Source organism: Capsella rubella, unplaced genomic scaffold (assembly GCF_000375325.1).
Source record: "Capsella rubella cultivar Monte Gargano unplaced genomic scaffold, Caprub1_0 scaffold_1, whole genome shotgun sequence".
NCBI lineage: Eukaryota > Viridiplantae > Streptophyta > Magnoliopsida > Brassicales > Brassicaceae > Capsella > Capsella rubella.
This window is the reverse complement of record NW_006238923.1, coordinates 210,524-229,940: the sequence shown is the minus strand read 5'-3', so window position 1 is coordinate 229,940 and position 19,417 is coordinate 210,524. Positions and strand designations below refer to the sequence as shown.

Sequence of the window (19,417 nt, the reverse complement as noted above, 5' to 3'; positions counted from 1 at the left end):
GGAAACCGACCTCAGCCTCTACCGTACGACACCGATTCCGGTGAAAGAGTCACCGTCGATATACTAAAATCGAATGAAGTTACGTGTAACATACAAAAAAAAAACAGTTTCAATTGACAAATCACTAATTATTGGATTAAGTTCAAAGGAAACAGGTCAAAAATCCAAATTCATACCCCTATTTATAATTTTTCTTTGTAACTAATTGAGTGGATAGATTAAATAATGATAAAACAAGCTAAATGAACGATGTGTCAAGGTTTTTACTGTTTTTATACTATTTATGGATATTTTATTTTAAATAATTATTTATTTGATAATAAAATGTTAAATAGTGATTTAAATACTAGGTAACTATTTATTTATATATACAAAGTTTAAATTTAAGAAATTATGATATGTCTAATTGGTGAAAAAATATCAAAGTTTGATGGGATAAATTTTGACATTATAAGATTTAGAGAAGGATTGTATTGTAAGTGCATGCATTCATCAAATTAACTGACTGATCGTAACAAAATGAATAGTGAGAACAGATGAGCCATAGAAGTATAGAGCCATATATATAGAGGAGTCGTTCCTCTCGTTTACAATGGTATTATATGGCTTTTGTTATATCATTTGTTGGCTTCTTCATGTCACTAGCCTTGTGTGTGGGAGATCTTGATGGAACACTGGTAATGAAATCGTTGTTATACAAAAAAATTCCTCCTAATTAGTTGCAAACGTTAGTGGTCCAAAACGTACTGCGGATCCATCTCCAGTATATGTTTACAACAAGGAAACAACCCAGTAAATGACTAAATGTGGGGTATTATATACTATTATGTTTACAATTTCATATTGAACAAAAATCCATATAGTATTTATTTTCCGTCCAAATGTTGTACTTAAAAATAAAAATGTGTAATTTCAGTAAATAAGTAAGAGACGTGATTAGCCGTTAAACCATCGCAACTCCCGTGTTTAAGTAAACGGCGACGCTCTCACCAATAACGCCGTTACATTTACCGTTAGAAACACCGTTGCTCTTCTTCACCATCAAGAGACTCTTGATTGATCCCTTGGAGATGTCTCTTATGCAGATTCACCAGAAGCCCGTTCTTCATAAAAAGCGTCAACGACATCTTCTGCTCCACTTTATGTCCCGGAACCACCGTAAGCCGGTGACGGAGAAGCACCGCCGCCGCTATTGTTTTCATCTGGAGATACGCCAGATCTTTTCCCAAGCATATTCTTGGTCCAGCGTTGAACGCCACGAACCTGTATTGATCGTGACTGATAAATTTGTCGTCCATCGAAGAGATCCATCTCTCCGGCTTAAACTCGAGGCAATCTTCTCCCCAAGTCGATTTCATCCTCTCCGCCGCGTATATCGAATACGTCACCGATGATCCCGCCGGAACAAAAGTCACGTCCGGTAAGACGTCGTCGTTCTCGACATGCTTCGAATCTTCAGGCACCGACGGGTAGAGTCTGAGCGTCTCCGAGATCGCCGCTTTTAGGTATACCAAACGGTCGTTCTCGTCGAATCCTAGAGGCTCCTCGGTCCACGAAGCGACGTCGTCGGTACCACGTGTCTCGATCAGAACGGAGCAGATCTCGCGGACTATGTTATCCTCGACCGCTGGATGCGTCGTGACTAGCCAGAAGAACCAGCTCAGAGCAACTGATGACGTGTCACGTCCAGCTAGGATAAAGTTAAGCGCCAAGTGTTGGAGAAACGTGTCGCTTTATGATTCGGTCTTCTTCATCATGAAACGGGAGAGGAGGTCGTCGTGTCTCTGGTGGGTTCCACTTTCTTGCTGACTCATCAGTTCCTGCTTACGTGTATTTATAACAGCCGCTAGATATTCGTCGATTTCCTCTAAGCTTCGGCTCAAGCTGACTTCTAAACCGAGCCCTAGCCATTTCTTCAGCTTCCACATAAACTCCGGTATGATAAACCGTTGGAGCGAGGCTTCGGTGGCTCGGTCGAAGGCCAAGGCAAAGCCGTTCTCGGGAAGTCCGGGTGCGCAGGTTCTGGTGTCCTTACCGAACGCCAGTCCGCAAATGTTGTCGAACGTATAGATTAGGAGGCTGAATGATTCTATTAGATGAAGAGAGTACAATATATATACATGATACAAAATGAGACTAGGTAATAACTATTGACTAATGTATCCTTTACATATTTATCTTATACACCCCCTCAAGATGGAGGGGCTGGAGACACTCCAATCTTGTTGAACAGTCCTTTGAACCGCGGGCGATTTAGTGGTTTAGTAAGAGCGTCTACGAGTTGGTCCTCCCCTGAGACATGAACCACCCTTAATGATCCGGACTGCACTCGCTCACGTACGAAATGATAGTCGAGGGCAATATGTTTCATACGCGAATGAAAAACTGGATTTGCACACAAATATGTCGCCCCGACGTTATCACAATATACAACTGGTGCCATGGGTAACTTCACTCCAAGTTCTGAGAGGAGTGAGCAAATCCAGATGAGTTCCGATGTTGCATTTGCAACAGCTCGGTACTCTGATTCTGTGGCTGAGCGTGAGACACCTTTTTGCTTCCGAGACGACCAAGCAATCGGAGAGGAGCCGAGATAGATAACATAGGCATTTGTGGAGATCATATCTACACTGTCACCGCCCCATGTCGCATCTGAAAAGGCATGGAGAGTGAGAGGTGTCTTAGAGCGAAGAAAAATACCATGAGAAGCTGTCCCGGCAAGATAACGGAGTACACGCTTAGCAGCTTGCCAATGAATGTCAGTGGGAGCATGCATAAACTGAGATAAGCGGTTCACGGCGAATGCAATGTCTGGTCGGGTTAGTGACAAGTACTGAAGACTACTAACCACCATACGATACTCAGAGGGCTTGTCATAAGCGTTCCCGGAGGTGAGAGTTAAAACCGGTGATGGCGAGAGAGGTGTAGAGACCGGTTTGGCATTCAACATATTTGTCTTGGTGAGAAGATCAACAATGTACTTCCGTTGCATGAGATGCAGGCCGTGCGGAGTGCGAGTAGCTTCGACACCAAGAAAATACCGAAGATCCGTTGGCTCCTTCAAAGAGAAGCGACGCGCGAGAGCAGCAATGAACCCATCAATGAGAGCGGTACTGCTGCCAGTGACAATTATATCATCGACATACACCAAAGTATAGATGATATCCGTACCATGTATATAAATAAAAACCGAAGTATCCGCAAGCGAGTTATGAAAACCCATCCGAAGTAGATAGGTCTTTAGTTCTTGGTACCATGCTCGAGGAGCTTGCTTGAGACCATAAAGAGCTTTATTGAGACGGCAAACGTAATGAGGATGGTCTTTATCGATGAAACCCGGTGGCTGTGTGACAAAGACCTCTTCCTTAAGTGTTCCATGCAGAAATGCGTTATTCACGTCAAGCTGTTTTATCCCCCAAGATTTATTCACGGAGAGTTGTAACACGGTTCGTATGGTAACGGACTTAACCACGGGACTGAACGTCTCTTGGTAATCAAGACCATATTGTTGGTTGAACCCCCGTGCTACCAGCCGAGCTTTGTACCTGTCAAGAGAGCCATTGGGTAAGTACTTAAGCGTATAAATCCACTTGGTGGGTATAACATTTTGACCCGGTGTTGGAGGAACCATATCAAACGTATGATTTTGGAGCTGTGCATTGAGTTCATCGGCCATTGCATGACGCCACTTTTCATCTCGCATAGCTTGGGTGATGGTTGTGGGTATGGTTGGTTTGGAAGTGATGGCAGAGAGACTCACTTTGGTGTTTGGTTTGACAATGTTATTTTTCCTGCGGGTTTGCATTGGGTGAGTGTTTACGGGTGGTTGAGCTGGGTGAGGAGGTGGAGCAGGTTGAGCAGGTGGAGGCGGTAATGGTTGAATTTGTGGCGGTTCAGGGTTGAGGTCACGTTCAGGCGGTGACGGAGGATTATTATTGTCGGAGGAAGTGGACACGGTTGGGGAGAGTGATGGGCTTGTTTGTGCACGAGAATCTCTTAGTGGGCCTGTGAAACTTTCGCGGCCCAAATGTCTATTATCTTCATCATCACGTTCAATCGTATTGTCATGAGACAAAACCGGTGTTGAACGTGACTCAGACGACGAGGGGTGAAGAACGGAGACCGGGGGCGTTGTTTGCTGAGCTTGTACGAGTGGCAGAGGGCGAATAGGAACAAAGTGAGGTCTGGAATCCGAAATCGGCGAAGTGATGTCTGGTTGTGTTCGAGCTTGTGTGGTGAATTGTTGTTGTAATGAAGCAAACGGGAAGCTAGACTCGACAAATTGCACATGTCTCGACGTGTAGATGCGACCCGAAGTGACATCAAGACATAAATAGGCACTTTGAGTCAACGAATAGCCCATAAAAACACACGGCATCGATCGATCTTGAAGCTTGTGGGTGGTATACGGTCGGAGCCACGGAAAACACAAGCTGCCGAACACTCTTAGCTTGAGATAGTTTGGTTGTTGTTGAAACAGCTTTAAGTACGGCGACGAGTTACCAAGCACCGGAGTAGGCATTCTATTGATTAGATACACGGCAGTGGCGAAAGCATAAGGCCAATACTTTTTCGGTACCGTCGCTTGATGTAAGAGTGTGAGACCCGTTTCCACGATATGCCGATGCTTGCGTTCAGAAATTCCGTTATGCTCCGGTGTGTGGGGAGGTGAGGTAAGATGAGAAATTCCGTGAGTAGATAGAAATTGTTTCAACGCCACAAACTCACCCCCATTATCCGTATACAACGTCCCAATCTTATGTTGAAAACGATTCTCCACTAATGATTTAAACGTGATGAACGTTTCCTTCACTTGAGACTTCAGCTGCAAGGGATACATCCAAGTGTATCTTGTAAAGTGATCAACAATCACCAAATAATATTTGAAGTTATCACTCGAAATTAGAGGAGACATCCAGACATCGGAATAGAGATATTGGAGTGGTTTTGTGGAAGTAATGGTGTTTGTATAAAATGGAAGTTTATGGCTTTTATTGATAAGACAATGAGAACAAGAAGAGTGTTTATTTGAAGAATCAGAACATGGTAAAGCAAATTGCGAAACGATGGAATTTAAAATAGATGGAGACGGATGGCCTAGTCTCGAGTGCCATGAGATAAGAGAAGCTTTTGGTGATGGAGAAGCAAACATAGAAGTGATAGGTGTTTGGGGTGATACAGGCCACTCGTACAGCTCTTTCTTAGTTCTCCCTTGGAGTAACCGGACCCCCGTTCTGAGATCCTTCACCTGAAAATGGGCAGGGAAAAATTCCACAGACACTTGATTAGCATTGCACAAACGGTAAACAGATATAAGGTTTTTGGCAACATTAGGGACATAAAGCACATCATTTAACAAAAGGTTTTTAGTTGGTGTAGAGAGAAAAGTGGAACCCGTATGCGAGATGTTAAGCCCGGAGCCATCAGCAATGGTAACTTCCTCTCCACCATTATAGAGTTGATGAAGAGAGAGGTTGCTGAGATCTGTCGTGAGGTGATGAGTAGCACCCGTATCCATCAGCCAAGGATTTGGCCCAACCGGAGTTGTCGTTGCAGCCATATTCGCACGTGGCTGCCACGGAACCGGCGCTAAGGAAGACGGAGCGGAGTTGGTGAACTGAGCCCCAGCAAGCTGCAACTGCGAGCAACGACGGGCACTATGCCCATGAACCCCACACAGCTGACATTTCCCTTGATAGCCACGACCGTAAGAAGAGGAAGAGCTTACATGAACCCCACACAGCTGACATTTCCCTTGATAGCCACGACCGTAAGAAGAGGAAGAGCTTGGACGCGGCTGGAACTGTTGTTGTGGCTGCCATTGCTGTTGATAACCGCTGTTGTTGTTACCACGACCCTGAGAACGAGATGAACCACCGTTGTTGCTCTTGCCGCGATATTGAACCGCATTTGCGGACACGGGAAGAGACGAAGATGAGGCAATGACAGTCTTCAGCTTGTTTTCATGGTTGCGAAGCTTTTCGAGGACCTCGGGCAGCGAAGGACAACGATCACGACTCTCAATTTGCTCAACAACACGTCTGTAGTCCTCGGGAAGACCTCCCAAAATTTTCTCAATTTGATCCTCCGGCTCCATAGGTTTACCAAGATGCGCTAAGACATCGAAACGTGTAGTGAGGCCGTGAAAGTATTCTTCCACCGATTTTTCACCTTTGGTCCATGCCGTGATCTGTTGTTTCACTTGTTGAATATGAGAGCGGCTTGGATTAGCATAAATGGCAGTAAGTGTCTCCCAAATCTCAGCCGATGTGTTGGTGTTTGAGAGCAATGGCTGGACCGAGATCGAGATAGCACCCAAAAGTGCACTATAGAGGAGACGGTCTTGACGATTCCAGATCTTGTATTCCTGGTTGGGAGTAGTGACGCCAGCCGTTGTTGTGGTAAGAGGCGGGACAACAGCCGTGTTGTCCACGTAACCTGTGAGATCGTAGCCATCGAGGAGAGCCTTGACCTGTCGACTCCACATGAGAAAGTTGGTGCCGGTGAGCTTCGTGACGTTTGTCATGTTGACAGAGACAATGTGTTGTGAATCAGAGATAGTAATAGTTTCACCAGAGGATGTAGACATGTCTCACGAAGAAGGAGAAGAAGGAGGCGGCGATGAAAAAAAAAAAAAAATTTTAGGTTTTAGGTATCGAAATGCTCTGATACCATATAGATTAGGAGGCTGAATGATTCTATTAGATGAAGAGAGTACAATATATATACATGATACAAAATGAGACTAGGTAATAACTATTGACTAATGTATCCTTTACATATTTATCTTATAGAACGTGAGCCGTAGTATTAAGTCTTGGAGATCAACCGGTTATGATTTGGCTTGAGCCGTTTCAAGGATTGGACAGAACCGGAGCTTAATTCCTCGGTTTACCCACCTACCCATGGCTTGCCTCAATTGCCTGCTTTATCATAACAATTACCGAACCAACTGTAAAGTATTATTAAACCAGACAAGGGTTAAACCAATACATTTGAGTCCATTATAATAAAAATGGCATGATGAATTCGAGAAATCAAGATTAAACCGAACGGGTGGTTGGGAATGGTACCTTGTAGTGAATTCGAGAGCGGCGGTTTTGCGTTGGAAGAGCCAGGTGTCACCGTCGGAGTTGAAAATACCTTGACCGAGAAGGTCGTGGAAGACGGATTGCCATGTAGGACCTTTGGGGTAGTTATCAAACCGGGTCTTGAGCATGTGTTCGAGGTTCTTAGGGTCGCACGTGACAGTCACCAGACCTTGCTTCTTAGCCAAGAAAGGCACTGCGAAGATACAGGTCTGATAAGTGCCGCCGCACGCACGGAGGTTCTCGGTGATCCATTCATGCATTCTGTCACGTTGCTCAATCAGACCAGGAAGACTACCGAGTAGGGGCCAGACACGCGGACCCTTTAACCAGCGTGAGATCCTCTTGAACTATAGCCAATAAGCTGTCACCACCGCTACAAGAAGCATCACATTGGATATCTCCATATATATATATATATATATATATATATATATATATATATATATAGAGAGAGAGAGAGAGAGAGAGAGAGAGAGCTCTTTAATTAATGTATACTGGTGATAGAGAAGAGAAGAGATGAAGTTGGATGCAGATGAATGATTTCTCAGCAGAAATTTCTAGGGAGGAAGAAAGCCTTCTTCACTCTGATTTCACAATCTGTCACTCTCTCGTAACTATCAGAATCATTTAATGATAGAAGATTTGGAAGTCAAGAGAAAGTAGTAAAGTGGTGGTGGTGGTGCTTATGCTTTGCTGGTACCTAATTTTGCAGCGAAAGAAAATACTCTCATTTAATGGAATTCAATAAATGATCATATGTGAGTGTAAGTAAAATATATAGTAATTTATGTTTGATGAAGCTCGTGTGGTGAATTAAATGAGATTAGTTGAGCGAACATAGGGGCACAAAAAAATATGGTGGGGAAGATGAAGAAGAAGATCAAAGTCGTCGATATTAAAAAAATTACAAGTATAGGGGGGATAAAGGGTTGTTAACACATGTTCAGTTTGGTGGTGAGATAGGTTCAAATAATGTTGTAATAGGTACAGCTAGTCAGCTACTAAGCCTATTTCGGTTTTTTTGTTTGTTTGAGAACATCATTTGGTTGAAGTTGAAGGTGTTCCAAAAACTCTTTTTTATTTGTTTATTTGTTTATTTTACCTATCATGTCTTTAGTATATAGAAATTTCGGAATCATCGGTACGATATCGATATTTAATTTGGTTTAGTTCAAAAACTAGTTTTACACCTACTACGTACATAGATTTGTTGATTTGTAAGTAAAAAAAAAAAAAATCTATGTGAGAGAAGTCAGAAGAACTAGTTTTTTCATCGGTTCAAGAATTTTGGTAAGCAACTCGATCGAGATATTTAAACAAAAGTAGTACACTATTTTACTTGAGGATGACGCTGTCCTGAAATTTTCTTCTTCTCACTATATCCCCATTATTAAGCCTCGAGAGAAAACTATTAACTAACACTATTTTGACTCCTCTTTGCTTTTCTTTTTTTTTTGTTTCCTAACGGATGGAAAGAGTAAATTTGTTAACCATAAACAAAAATTATATATGTATATAAAGTAGGACATGGCAGAAGAATATTGACTTATATTGTCTATCCTTAATCGTTTCCAAAAAAAAAAATAATAATAATAATTTTTTTTTGTCTATCCTTGAGTAAAAGAGAAATATGCCACTGAAATTGAATGCGGGATGTCAAAATGCAAAAGTAGGGTTACTTTGCAACTCGTAAATAAATGGCATCCCAATCCATATAATAAAATGGAAACCCTACAAAATTTACCTTAATAATTTCCTCTCTATAGTACTAGCGTATGATTTTGTTGTTGTTGCTATTGTCGTTAACGTTTACAAACTATCGCGTTAGTTATAGTATAAACCCACTCAATAACGGTTAAGACAGCAAATTAAATGCTTGTTTCTTGAAATTTCAGCTTAATTTCACCTGTTATTATTATCATTAGTATTGGGAGATGAAATGAACTAATTTTTGTACTAGGATATCCTCAAATCTTTGCTACCTTTTTTCTCATCTTCCTCGGACCACACACCAGAACTCCCACGCTCGAACCCTTCAATCCAACCAGAAGCTCTGCTTTCACAAAATGATCAGAGTTACGACTCAGATAAATATACATTTTATATATTCTAGAGTAGTACATATATATAGTCTGATACCTGTATGAAAATTGTACGTTAATAGTTTAAATAGACTTACTCTTAAGTTTAGGCCTCTCTCCGTAACAAAAAGGACAACGTCAAGGGTTACCTTCGATCCTGCAACCGATTGCTTGCTCGTGTTAGGAGAATGGAAGCTCAGATTCTCAATGTCCTCAAAGAGTTTTACCAGGACCAAGGTGGTGGGCAAGACCCTTAACTTTTTAATGCTCTTTTGCTTCTCTGTTCTATATCTAATGCTCGATTACAATGGTAAATAGCTTAACTCTCGAGTTTCTTATGCTTGTCTTCTTCCCCAAAATAAGAAACACAGTTTCGTTCTTCATATATTCTTCTTAAAAGGACAGTTGGCTAGGATCAATAACCTTTTCCTTCTTTCTGACCACGAGATTGCTTGGTTTTCCATAATTCATAACGTGAGCTATGTTTTAGTGTTAGTGGACAAATTGTTCTTATCACAAATATCATGATTCAAGCCCACTGTTTTTGTTTAGTTACCTTGTTGTAATGAATCTTGCATACATCCATTGATGTCTGAGACAGCTTTTGTTTCAAACAGAAAAACAAAGACTCTGCTCTCTCAGCCAAAACATAGTTCTTGTCTGATCTCTCTGTATTTGACATTAGATCTTTCACCATATTCCATGAAGACTTTGCATTGTTTAGACAAGCTTTGCGTCCCCATGAATTGTATACGTATATATGATAAAAATAACAGTTTTAGTTCAATAATGTTAACTAACAAATACCACTAGTATTCTCTCGTTCATAGGAGAGACAACCACTTTGTCTCTCCTTCTAGAAAATTAGGAGTCGTTTATACATACTGCTCGATGTCTTTATTAGATTGGTAATGTTGCAAAAAGTTCTAACGCAGCTACTAGATATGATTTGTAATTAAATAGAACTTGGCTTTAAAAGACGAAATCTTGTAACTAGAATTAACTTAGAGGAAATCAGTGATATATACACAAAGAGACTGCGCAGTGAAACATGAAGGTAAGATCCGACGAGTCCTTTTTTTTTTTTTTTTTGGTGGATTACCAAAAGTTCTCCTTTCTTTTAGGATCGGAGTCATTTATATATATATTGTTTGATTTTATTTTTCTACTAGATAACTTCATTATTATTAATTAGAAGGACTGTTGCTGATTCTTCTTCTCTCACACTTGCCCTTATTTCCATGAACAAAATAATAAGGAAGAATCCAAGAATTACACAAAACCCAGCCAATGGGCGTCCTATTCCACCTACAAAACCATACACGATTCCTGTTATCATGGTGTACACATGGTTTGGTTTAAAATCTTCTATCGGCCAAGAGAGGCACACGATTAGACCCATCGCGCCTATAGGGTGAGCGCCACAAAAAAGGACCCACGGTCCTCTTGTGGCCAAGTCTTGAAAACTATATGAGATGCAAAACATATATATCATCACGGCCAAGAAGATGTGAAACCTTCCTTCTGCTCCTAGTTGATATGTTTGCACTGGAGCTTCGTCTTTCCACCAGATTCTTATTAGCATACCAAGGTACACTATATTCCAAGCACTGAATATTGCGCACATAATCCTGATGAATACATCTTTCAAATCATTAATAATTAATTATCCGATATTATATATAACAACGATTTTCTTACCAGCGTTCCATCAAGAACTCCACACACAAGACTGCTGACGTAAAGATGCCAGCGAGTGACATACTAAAAGCCATAGCCATATACTGCCGTTGTAAACGAGGGGGACGACCCCTCCCTGCTTCTATGGCTTCTCTATACTCACCATTCATTTTGTTACGATTATTCGGTTAATTGGATGAATGCACTTACAATACAATCCTTCCCTATCTTTATATATATAAGGTGACAAAATCTCTCCCATCAAACTTTGATATTTTTTACCTATTAGACCTATCATAATTTCTAAAATTTAAACTCTGTATATATAAACAAATAGTTAGCTAGTATTTAAATCACTATTTAACAGAATCAATATCATATACATAATTATTTAAAATCAAATATCCATAGATAGTATAAAAAACAGTAAAAATCTTGACACATCAAATATCATTCATTATCTAATCTATCCACTCAATTAATTACTCTCAAATTTATTTATAAGAGATATATGCAATTTGAATTCAAATTCCAACACGTAGCTGCAAACATCAATACATATATAGTTACAAAGAAAAAATTATAAATAGGGGTATGAATTTGGATTTTTGACTTATTTCCTTTGAACTTAATCCAATGATAAGTCAATTGAAACAGTTTCCTTCTTTTTTTTTTTTTGTTTTATGTTCACCTAACTTCATTCTTTTAACCAATATTTATGTTCACATGACTGTGCTGTTTTTTTTGTTTGTAATGTTCTTAGATGAAATATTAAAATTGAGAAAATCTGAGGTATAGATAAAATCATATCTTATGATCCAAATGAGTTTATTATATTAAACTATAAGCTATAACTTTGAAAGTTTAGACGCAGGCCTTCTTCATTCACTCTATCTCTTCAACTAGGCGAAGTCAAAGTTCAAGTGTAGCAAACGAAGCTCCCCAAATCCAATGCTTATCTACAGTTTTGGATGGCTGTTCTGCGGTGTTTGTACCTGAAGGAACCTTCTCTGTGGTGTTTTCCTTTCCTTTGTCTGTAGTTACATGTCCATCTAGAGGCGATTTGGAGCTGGAATCCTCTGCTCTATTCATCTTGTGAACCTCCTCGCCTTCCGTAATAGTCTTAATCGGCGCTTGCTTCTCCCGAACAACCTGAACTTTAGGATATTTAATCCGGCCATCTCTCAGCTGTTTTTCACGGAGGGAAGAGGAGCATCTTTTAACATAATCAGCCCTAAAAGCCTTGTCATTATTCCAGTGAGTTATGAATCTATCAACCTATAAAAAAATATAGAATCAATAACATATGCTCAAATCCCAATAAAGAGAGACCGAAACAATTATCAATCATGCCCATTAGACCGTAAAAACAAACACAACCTCCGAGCTGGCAAACACTTGAAGGTCTCTAACATTTCCAGAAGCAGCCAATTCTTTAGCTTTCCTCATAATCTCAAGGCTCTGGAAAAAGGTAGCATTCTACAATAAAATAGAAGAAAACCCCAGTATACCAATGTCACTAGATCTTTGAGATCATACAACAACAACAACAACAAAATTAACAAAGAAAACAAAAGATCGTACCCCTTTGTCTCGTTGTAACCTCAGCATCTTAATCCTCTCATAGGATTTGTCTCTCTTCTCAAGTATAAGTGTCATTTCTCCATCCAAATACCTCATTGTGCTCTGACTCTTACCCAATTGGTCTTCTAAGTCTCGAATATACCATGTAATAGCATCGAGCTCCTCCTTTACTTCATTCAATTCCAAAGCCAGTAACTGGATGTGGCAAATTTTTAAAATCCTCAAATGTAAAATTTAAAACAAAAAAAAAAAGATGAACAACGCCCAGAGGTAAAAGCTGCTTACGGTGACACGGTTTATTGAAGATTCGTTCTGGACCAGAGAATCCTCACTTAGAATTTTCCCATTAGGCGGCTTTCGAATGGATTCCTGTAGTGTATCAAATTCCCTCTTCTTAGCTTCGAAAACTTGTCTATATCTTTCGGATTTGGGAACTAAAGTCTCCATTTGAGAAAACAAAGACGAGATTTCAGCCTAGAACAAAACAAAAACCAAACGTAAACAATCTCTGTAAACGTCGTAATCATCAAAGGTAAGCTAAAAATAAAGAAGAAAGATTGAAGACTCTCACCCTTTTGGATTTTTGTGCATTGGAGATATAAATCCGTCGCTTATTACACCGATAAATCTCTTGATCTGCTTCATTTATTACAGCTTTGATGTGGGGATCATCATAGGGATGGTGCTTAACAATGTAGAAAGAGTTCAACAGCTTATTAGTATCGGACATCCTGACGACTTATTCTCCACTATGTATGTCATATGACACTCTGATTCTTTCTTGTTTCTATAATTCTCACTTGAACCGACCGCTGGAGAGAGAGAGAGAGAGAGAGAGAGAGAGAGAGAGAGAGAGAGAGAGAGAGAGAGAGAGAGAGAGAGAGAGAGAGAGAGAGAGAGAGAGAGAGAGAGAGAGAGAGAGAGAGAGAGAAGAGTTCATTTTTTTCAAAGTCAAAGATCCCCCGTCCACGTCCAGTTCATTTTGGTCTTTCAATTAGAAGCTTTATTATTCAGTTTTTGCATGATTAGTTGTTCTCAGTTTTTGCATGATTAGTTGTTCAAATAAAAACAAGATAAAATTATGGAGTCAACAAAATGTAAATGCTAATCCATAAAGCGCAAAAATGTAAAAAATGAATGATCTGATCAACAATGATCTGATCAACACATACACCGAACATAACATTCACTTTTGAATTTTAGCTTCTTTTTTTTTTTTTTGGCTCAAATTGGATTACTTATTATTATACATATATATATATATATATATATATATATATAATACTTTGTTGCCAAACAAATTTGGATTTTAGATAGTGTGAATGATAAAATTCAAAATCTACTGGTAATGTGGAAATTTTCTGAGCGGTTTAATAATTATATCCAAAACAAGAAATAGATTTAGAAAAAAATTCCTCTACCTTTTAACAGATAGTCCTACTACAGTTACAAATTTTGTATGTGAAAAATATATTGTGATTTTTTTAATGAAACTGAGATTCTTACAAATATAGAAAAGACGAGTTGTCAATATAAATTAAAGTTTAAGACATGCTAAATTAGGAATTTTGGAAGACAACATGATCGTCACATCAACATATGTTTTTCATATCTATAAAATAATAATATTTGATTCAGTGGTTACATATATATTTTGCGGTGCGAAAATCATGTCGTACGTACAAGCACATTATTGGATATTTATCAGGAAGTATGTTACGGGCGACTCCATATCAGCTAGCTAGAGCTAGATAGAGCTCTTTTATTATTTTTAACATCGGATTCAAGATTATTTTTTTTTGTTCCAACCATAGTATTGGCTCTGTCGCCACAGCTTTTGCCAGTAAATTCTACAAATTTCAATCAACAAACGACAAATATAACTGCCAAGACAGACTATTAACAGACGCTAAAAGTCACAAAACAAAAACGGCTTACTTACTTTCCCTGTTCCTGGAGGGCAATAGAGAAACACACCAGAACGTTTACGCAATCCAGACGAAAACAAATCTTTATGCAGGAGAGGTAACTCAACAGTGTCCAATATCAATGTCTTCACATCCTCAAGTCCACCGACATCCATCCCATTTCACATTTGGAACCTAGAAAATACATTGTACATACATACATCAAGGAGTTGAGAAACACCTTGGAGGGACTGAGACAGCATCTCTGATCTCTGTTCGTCATTCAAAGAGCCCATACGTATTTCATGGCTGAAGCAACGCCTGATTGTTGGAGAGAGACCCTCCGTACTTTCGCAGATGCGATCAACAGCACTTGATGTCCCCTAAACTTCCCAACTTCTTCTGCAGACTGCATTAGCAGATATACAGATAAGGCATCATGTAAGGATGGATTCTTGAAATCAAGACTTATTATTCTTTACCTATTAAAGCACCCAAAAAATATCATATATCTGCTTATGAAGGGAGGGAAGATGCTTAATAGGGTAAAAGGTCTAACACTACGAGTTGTTTGTCAGCTTAGCAATGATACATTAAGTGACAACAATTTGGTATTTGAATAGTGAACTTAAGTGAAACTACAGGAAATGAAGAACCAAGGAAAGAAATGCAAATCTTACAATATTGCCATTTGAGTGTTCTTCCATGGAACTGTAGTCACCATTAGAAACTGGCTCAGTGAGTTCCCTAATAACCGATGCAATCTCAGAGGACACGCCAACTCGATCACCCATTGAACCATCCTGCGAGCCCAGATTTTTTAACGCATCAAAATGCCGGAGCAGAAGTATCGTTGGTGAATATCTGTGATAATGAAACCAAATGAAAACAAGGCTTTCACCAAGCTAGTGATAAAATACGTTTCCTGAATAAAGAGCTCAGTAATTACCAATATTATGAAGGTATAGTAATTTTTACTTCACACAAAATACAGTCATTTACTAAATGCAGAGAATAAAGCATGTCGCTGTGTGTAGAACGAAAAAGAAATATCTGAAAGAAGAAGTACAAAAAAAACAAGCCCTTTTACCTTGTTGCCATATTAAAAGTCGGGGCCAACGCAGCAGATGTTTTCCTCTCAGATGATGCTAATAAACTGTGAAAGCTATATTCAACTACATGCAGCCCCAACCTCCTAGCAACATAGTTAACAACATTTTTCTTCCCGCACCCTTAGACAAGCATAAGATACAAAAAGCTATCAGCACCTGATTCATTTATATGCGTCAATAAAACGTAAAAAAAACATTTGTTTCTCCAAATCACCACAAAAACAAGTCTCTTCCTAGTCTTTCCTTAACATTTTTCTCCACATAAAGTTTAACACTTAAGAAGAGATATGAAGGTGAAGAATATTGTTAATGAAATAGAAGCAAACGTACCTGGAAGACCATGCAATAAAACAGAAACTCTGAGTTTAGAGGCAAGTGCTGATGGACAGAGAGGTGGCGAAAGCACCGATGCCAAGATATTTACAATGTCCTCCTGTAAGGGAATAGGAACCTTTGATCTAGATACCAGCAAATCTGGTGGAAGACCAGAAGAGACAGTTCCTCCAAAGACAAGGGCGGGTTGGGAGTTATTGACTAAAAGAAACCTCTCATTAGAAGCTTCCATCGCAACGACCTGTGCAGAGCAACTAAAGTTTCAATAAGTTCTGGCCAAAATGAGCCTTTTTTCTAGTTAAAAAACACACAAAATTACCTTGAAATATATAAATTCGTCGCTTTCTGAGCACAACCTTTGACTACATGGAATACATATACTTGAACCACAATTCCAGTCAATGTAAATGCGAAACACATCGCCTCTTGATAGTTGTCTATCAGTTCCAAAATACTTATGTAATGCGGAATCTATTAACCCTTGCCGCTCTTCAGCTTCAAATGAAGAATTGACTTTCAGGATTGAATGGAACCACACTCGGGGATTTTAACAAAAGAAACTCTCAGATGTGATGCACAGCCAGGAACTTTGGAAACAGTTTCCAAATCCAAACCAATCTGTGAGCCAGATTTTTTGATTAACTCCTTGTCAAACTTAGCTTCAAAATACTTGTCTAAGACCCCGTTGCCTTGATGGACGAGGGATATCAGGCAAGATATGTGCGAGCTAAGATTAAAAGCTAACATTGGGGACAAGTAAGCAACCTCTTGATCTAATAATAATTGTTGGACCATCAAATCATAAGTGGGGAAGACAAGCATCGTATGAAGGGAGCCCGGAACAGGTATTCTAGTGACAGATGCATCTTCCAGCGTGTTGGGAGGATCAAGTACAACAACTTGGGCAACCCGCTGAATGCCTATCTCTATGTTCTTGATAACAACCTAACATTACAAATACTCAACGTGAACATCAAGAGCTTACGAAAGAACCAGAGTTGATAGATAGTCTCTAGAGCAATTGAGTGGAGAGTCCCACCAATGCAGAGTCATCCAATTTGGCATCATCGTGGGCGTGGCACCGCAGAATGCCCGCAGACAGCCTAACATTCCCTCGTAACAAGTCGGGTCCGCCCAAAACAATCCCGTCGTGATTCGGAACTCGTTCTCCGTCGGAAAAGACGGGGCGTAACGAATTGAGCACCGAACGGAGTTTAGTTCTGGTGGATGATAGAACCAGAGGATTCCGTCTCTCCACCATTCCAACGGAATCAAATCGCATCCCCAATTACAGTTTAGCAAACAAAAAGAAACCCTAATTTTCCATTACAAAAGGCTTGAAATTTGCACTGAAGAGGATTTCAATTCACAGTACGCTAACCGAGGAAGAGGATCAGATGACACTCTCGGGACGGACGATGATTAGCGAATATTTCCTTCTTCTTTTTTTCTTTACATTTCCTTTTTCCTTTTTGCATTTTTTTTTAAACCAAAAACTAATTGCATTGTTCATAATTATTATGTCAAAATTAATAACATAACAATAATAATCTGTATACTACTACTACTATATATATATATATATATATATATATAGCAAAATTTTAAAAATTAATACAAACTCCAACATCTTAATTATTAATCAATCAGATGAAAAAACAACATTTTTCTTTATTTTCAAATTACATAATCTGATTATGATTCGTTGAACAGAAAAAAAAAAGTGATTATGACTTCTTAAATAATTTTGTCAGTTTTGAATTTATCCTAATTAGCTAATCTTGCTAAACGATCGTGAGAGATCCTCAAACGAACAAAACTCGAAACAAAACTAAACCTTCATTATGTATTTACACTTCCCGATCACAATAGTGATACTATCTGTTTGGTATGTGAAATACGAGTAATTAGTTATTGATCAACCTCGACAACAAAGACTTATCATATGTATCCATCATGAAGTGTTAGTTAATCATAATTACCATGAAAAAACAATATATATATATATATATATATGTATTTTTAACACATACAGTAAAACCTCTATAAATTAATACTCTATAAATTAATAAACACTATAAATTAATAAATTTTATTGGTCCCAAGTCGGGCCAGTGTAAATATTAATCAAATTCGATAAGATAATAAAATAATAATTTTTGTAGAAATCCCTCTGTAAATATAGTCCCAATAATAACATAAATTAATAATCACACACATATATATATATATATATGATATAATTAGTTATGTTGAAATATGGTTTTAGTTTTTTTTGTAAAAATGAATTTCTCCTAGACCTCATCTTTATAAAAAAAAGTTTTTTTTTTTTTCGGCAAAAACAGCTTTTCATTGATTTAAATGAGTTATTACAAAGAAATTTACAGAATTACTAGAGCACAATTATTACATACGCAGATATATGTCATACACTAAGAAAAATACAGCAGAATGGAGATTGACGATGCTTTCTAAAGAGTAGTCTTACTCGCTAACCGACCAATAGATCCGTTATTGTCCAACTTCATATTTGATTTCTCTTTGTTACGATCGGCATGCAGCAACTTCTGGCTGAACTTTATGTTCACAGACTGTAATTTTAAACCCGATGTGTCCATAAATAACTCTGAAATGTAGACATGGTGGCACCAAAACTTCCGTACCAAAGTCCTTATGAAGAAACTCAACTCTGTAATTTTCTCTAATAAAATCATAAATAAGTGTACCGTAGTAGTAGTTTTGACTGTAGCATCCTCTGAGGAGATTGTCATACCAGAATCTGAAAAATCCATCATTCTAACCGAAGAGAACCAAATACCTTGACATAGTAATACATTCTTGGTTACTTCCAATAAAGAAATAATTTGTGATGAGTTTGATACGACAAAACAATCATCATCACCAACAGTCCACCATCGTGCCAATTGAAGATCTATAATGCAATGGTTCTTTTTCAGTGGAAGCAAAGCCATCATAACAAGGAAGAAATGATTCTTCACTGCCTCTTGTATATAATCCACCGGTAAAGTCATCAGAATATCAGTAATTCCAAAAATGATTTCATGATTTCCTATACAATCTCTAAGAAATCCAAAACCGTTAAGTAAAGTTGTTACTGTACGAATTCCGGGATCAAAAACCAAAGTGAAACCTCCATACCAATGAGCAGAAGGACATTCACCGGTTACAAACCGGAAACTCCACCGGCAAACGCCGGGAATAAACCTACCAAACGGAAGGACAAAACAAAATTGAGAAGAAAACCGTTCACAATTGAAACCAACCGATGCGACGCTTGTCAAACTTGGATTCAAAACTCCCAACGAAATATGAATGTGTTGAGACGCTACCCAAGTCAGAGATGGTACCAGAATTAAAGCCGTGAAATTATTTCTCATCGAATTCATATATACCACCATCATCAATAAAACGACGAGAACTTGAGATTCTGATTTTGCCAAGTAAATTACTTAAATCTGTAAAGAAGGAAAGATGAAAACTAGAAGAAAACAGAAAAGGACCGACCGACGCCGGAGAAGCCAGCGCCGGCCGGAGATCTGAGTTGATGGAGGTTGTTTTGTGGCCTAAGAAACTGCTACGAAGAAATCGCCTTTGGCAAGAGAATCTTG

General features: G+C 38.8%; 3 protein-coding genes and 1 pseudogene across 3 annotated transcripts; all 4 read right to left on the bottom strand.

The window, feature by feature from the left end:
- Window positions 1-943: 943 nt before the first annotated feature.
- Window positions 944-7,495, bottom strand: LOC17897912 (cytochrome P450 86A4). Its single transcript, XM_006303374.2, is given in 4 exon segments — window positions 944-1,057; window positions 1,059-2,079; window positions 6,798-6,923; window positions 7,074-7,495. Coding segments are annotated over 4 exon segments (1,683 nt in total).
- A 2,845-nt stretch (window positions 7,496-10,340) lies between these two features.
- LOC111828599 lies at window positions 10,341-11,036 on the bottom strand. The gene is made up of 2 exons (XM_023776917.1): window positions 10,874-11,036; window positions 10,341-10,803 (listed from the first exon to the last, which is right to left on the bottom strand). Exons 1-2 carry the CDS (start codon window positions 11,020-11,022, stop codon window positions 10,341-10,343), a joined length of 612 nt encoding a protein of 203 aa, XP_023632685.1. The 5' UTR covers window positions 11,023-11,036.
- A 604-nt stretch (window positions 11,037-11,640) lies between these two features.
- On the bottom strand, window positions 11,641-13,199 carry LOC111828607 (proton pump-interactor 2-like). Its single transcript, XM_023776945.1, has 5 exons — window positions 13,008-13,199; window positions 12,722-12,910; window positions 12,437-12,631; window positions 12,233-12,331; window positions 11,641-12,130 (listed from the first exon to the last, which is right to left on the bottom strand). The coding sequence occupies exons 1-5, from the start codon at window positions 13,164-13,166 to the stop codon at window positions 11,765-11,767; spliced, it is 1,008 nt and encodes a 335-aa protein (XP_023632713.1). The 5' UTR covers window positions 13,167-13,199; the 3' UTR covers window positions 11,641-11,764.
- A 970-nt stretch (window positions 13,200-14,169) lies between these two features.
- LOC17898940 lies at window positions 14,170-17,220 on the bottom strand (annotated as a pseudogene).
- Window positions 17,221-19,417: the final 2,197 nt, after the last annotated feature.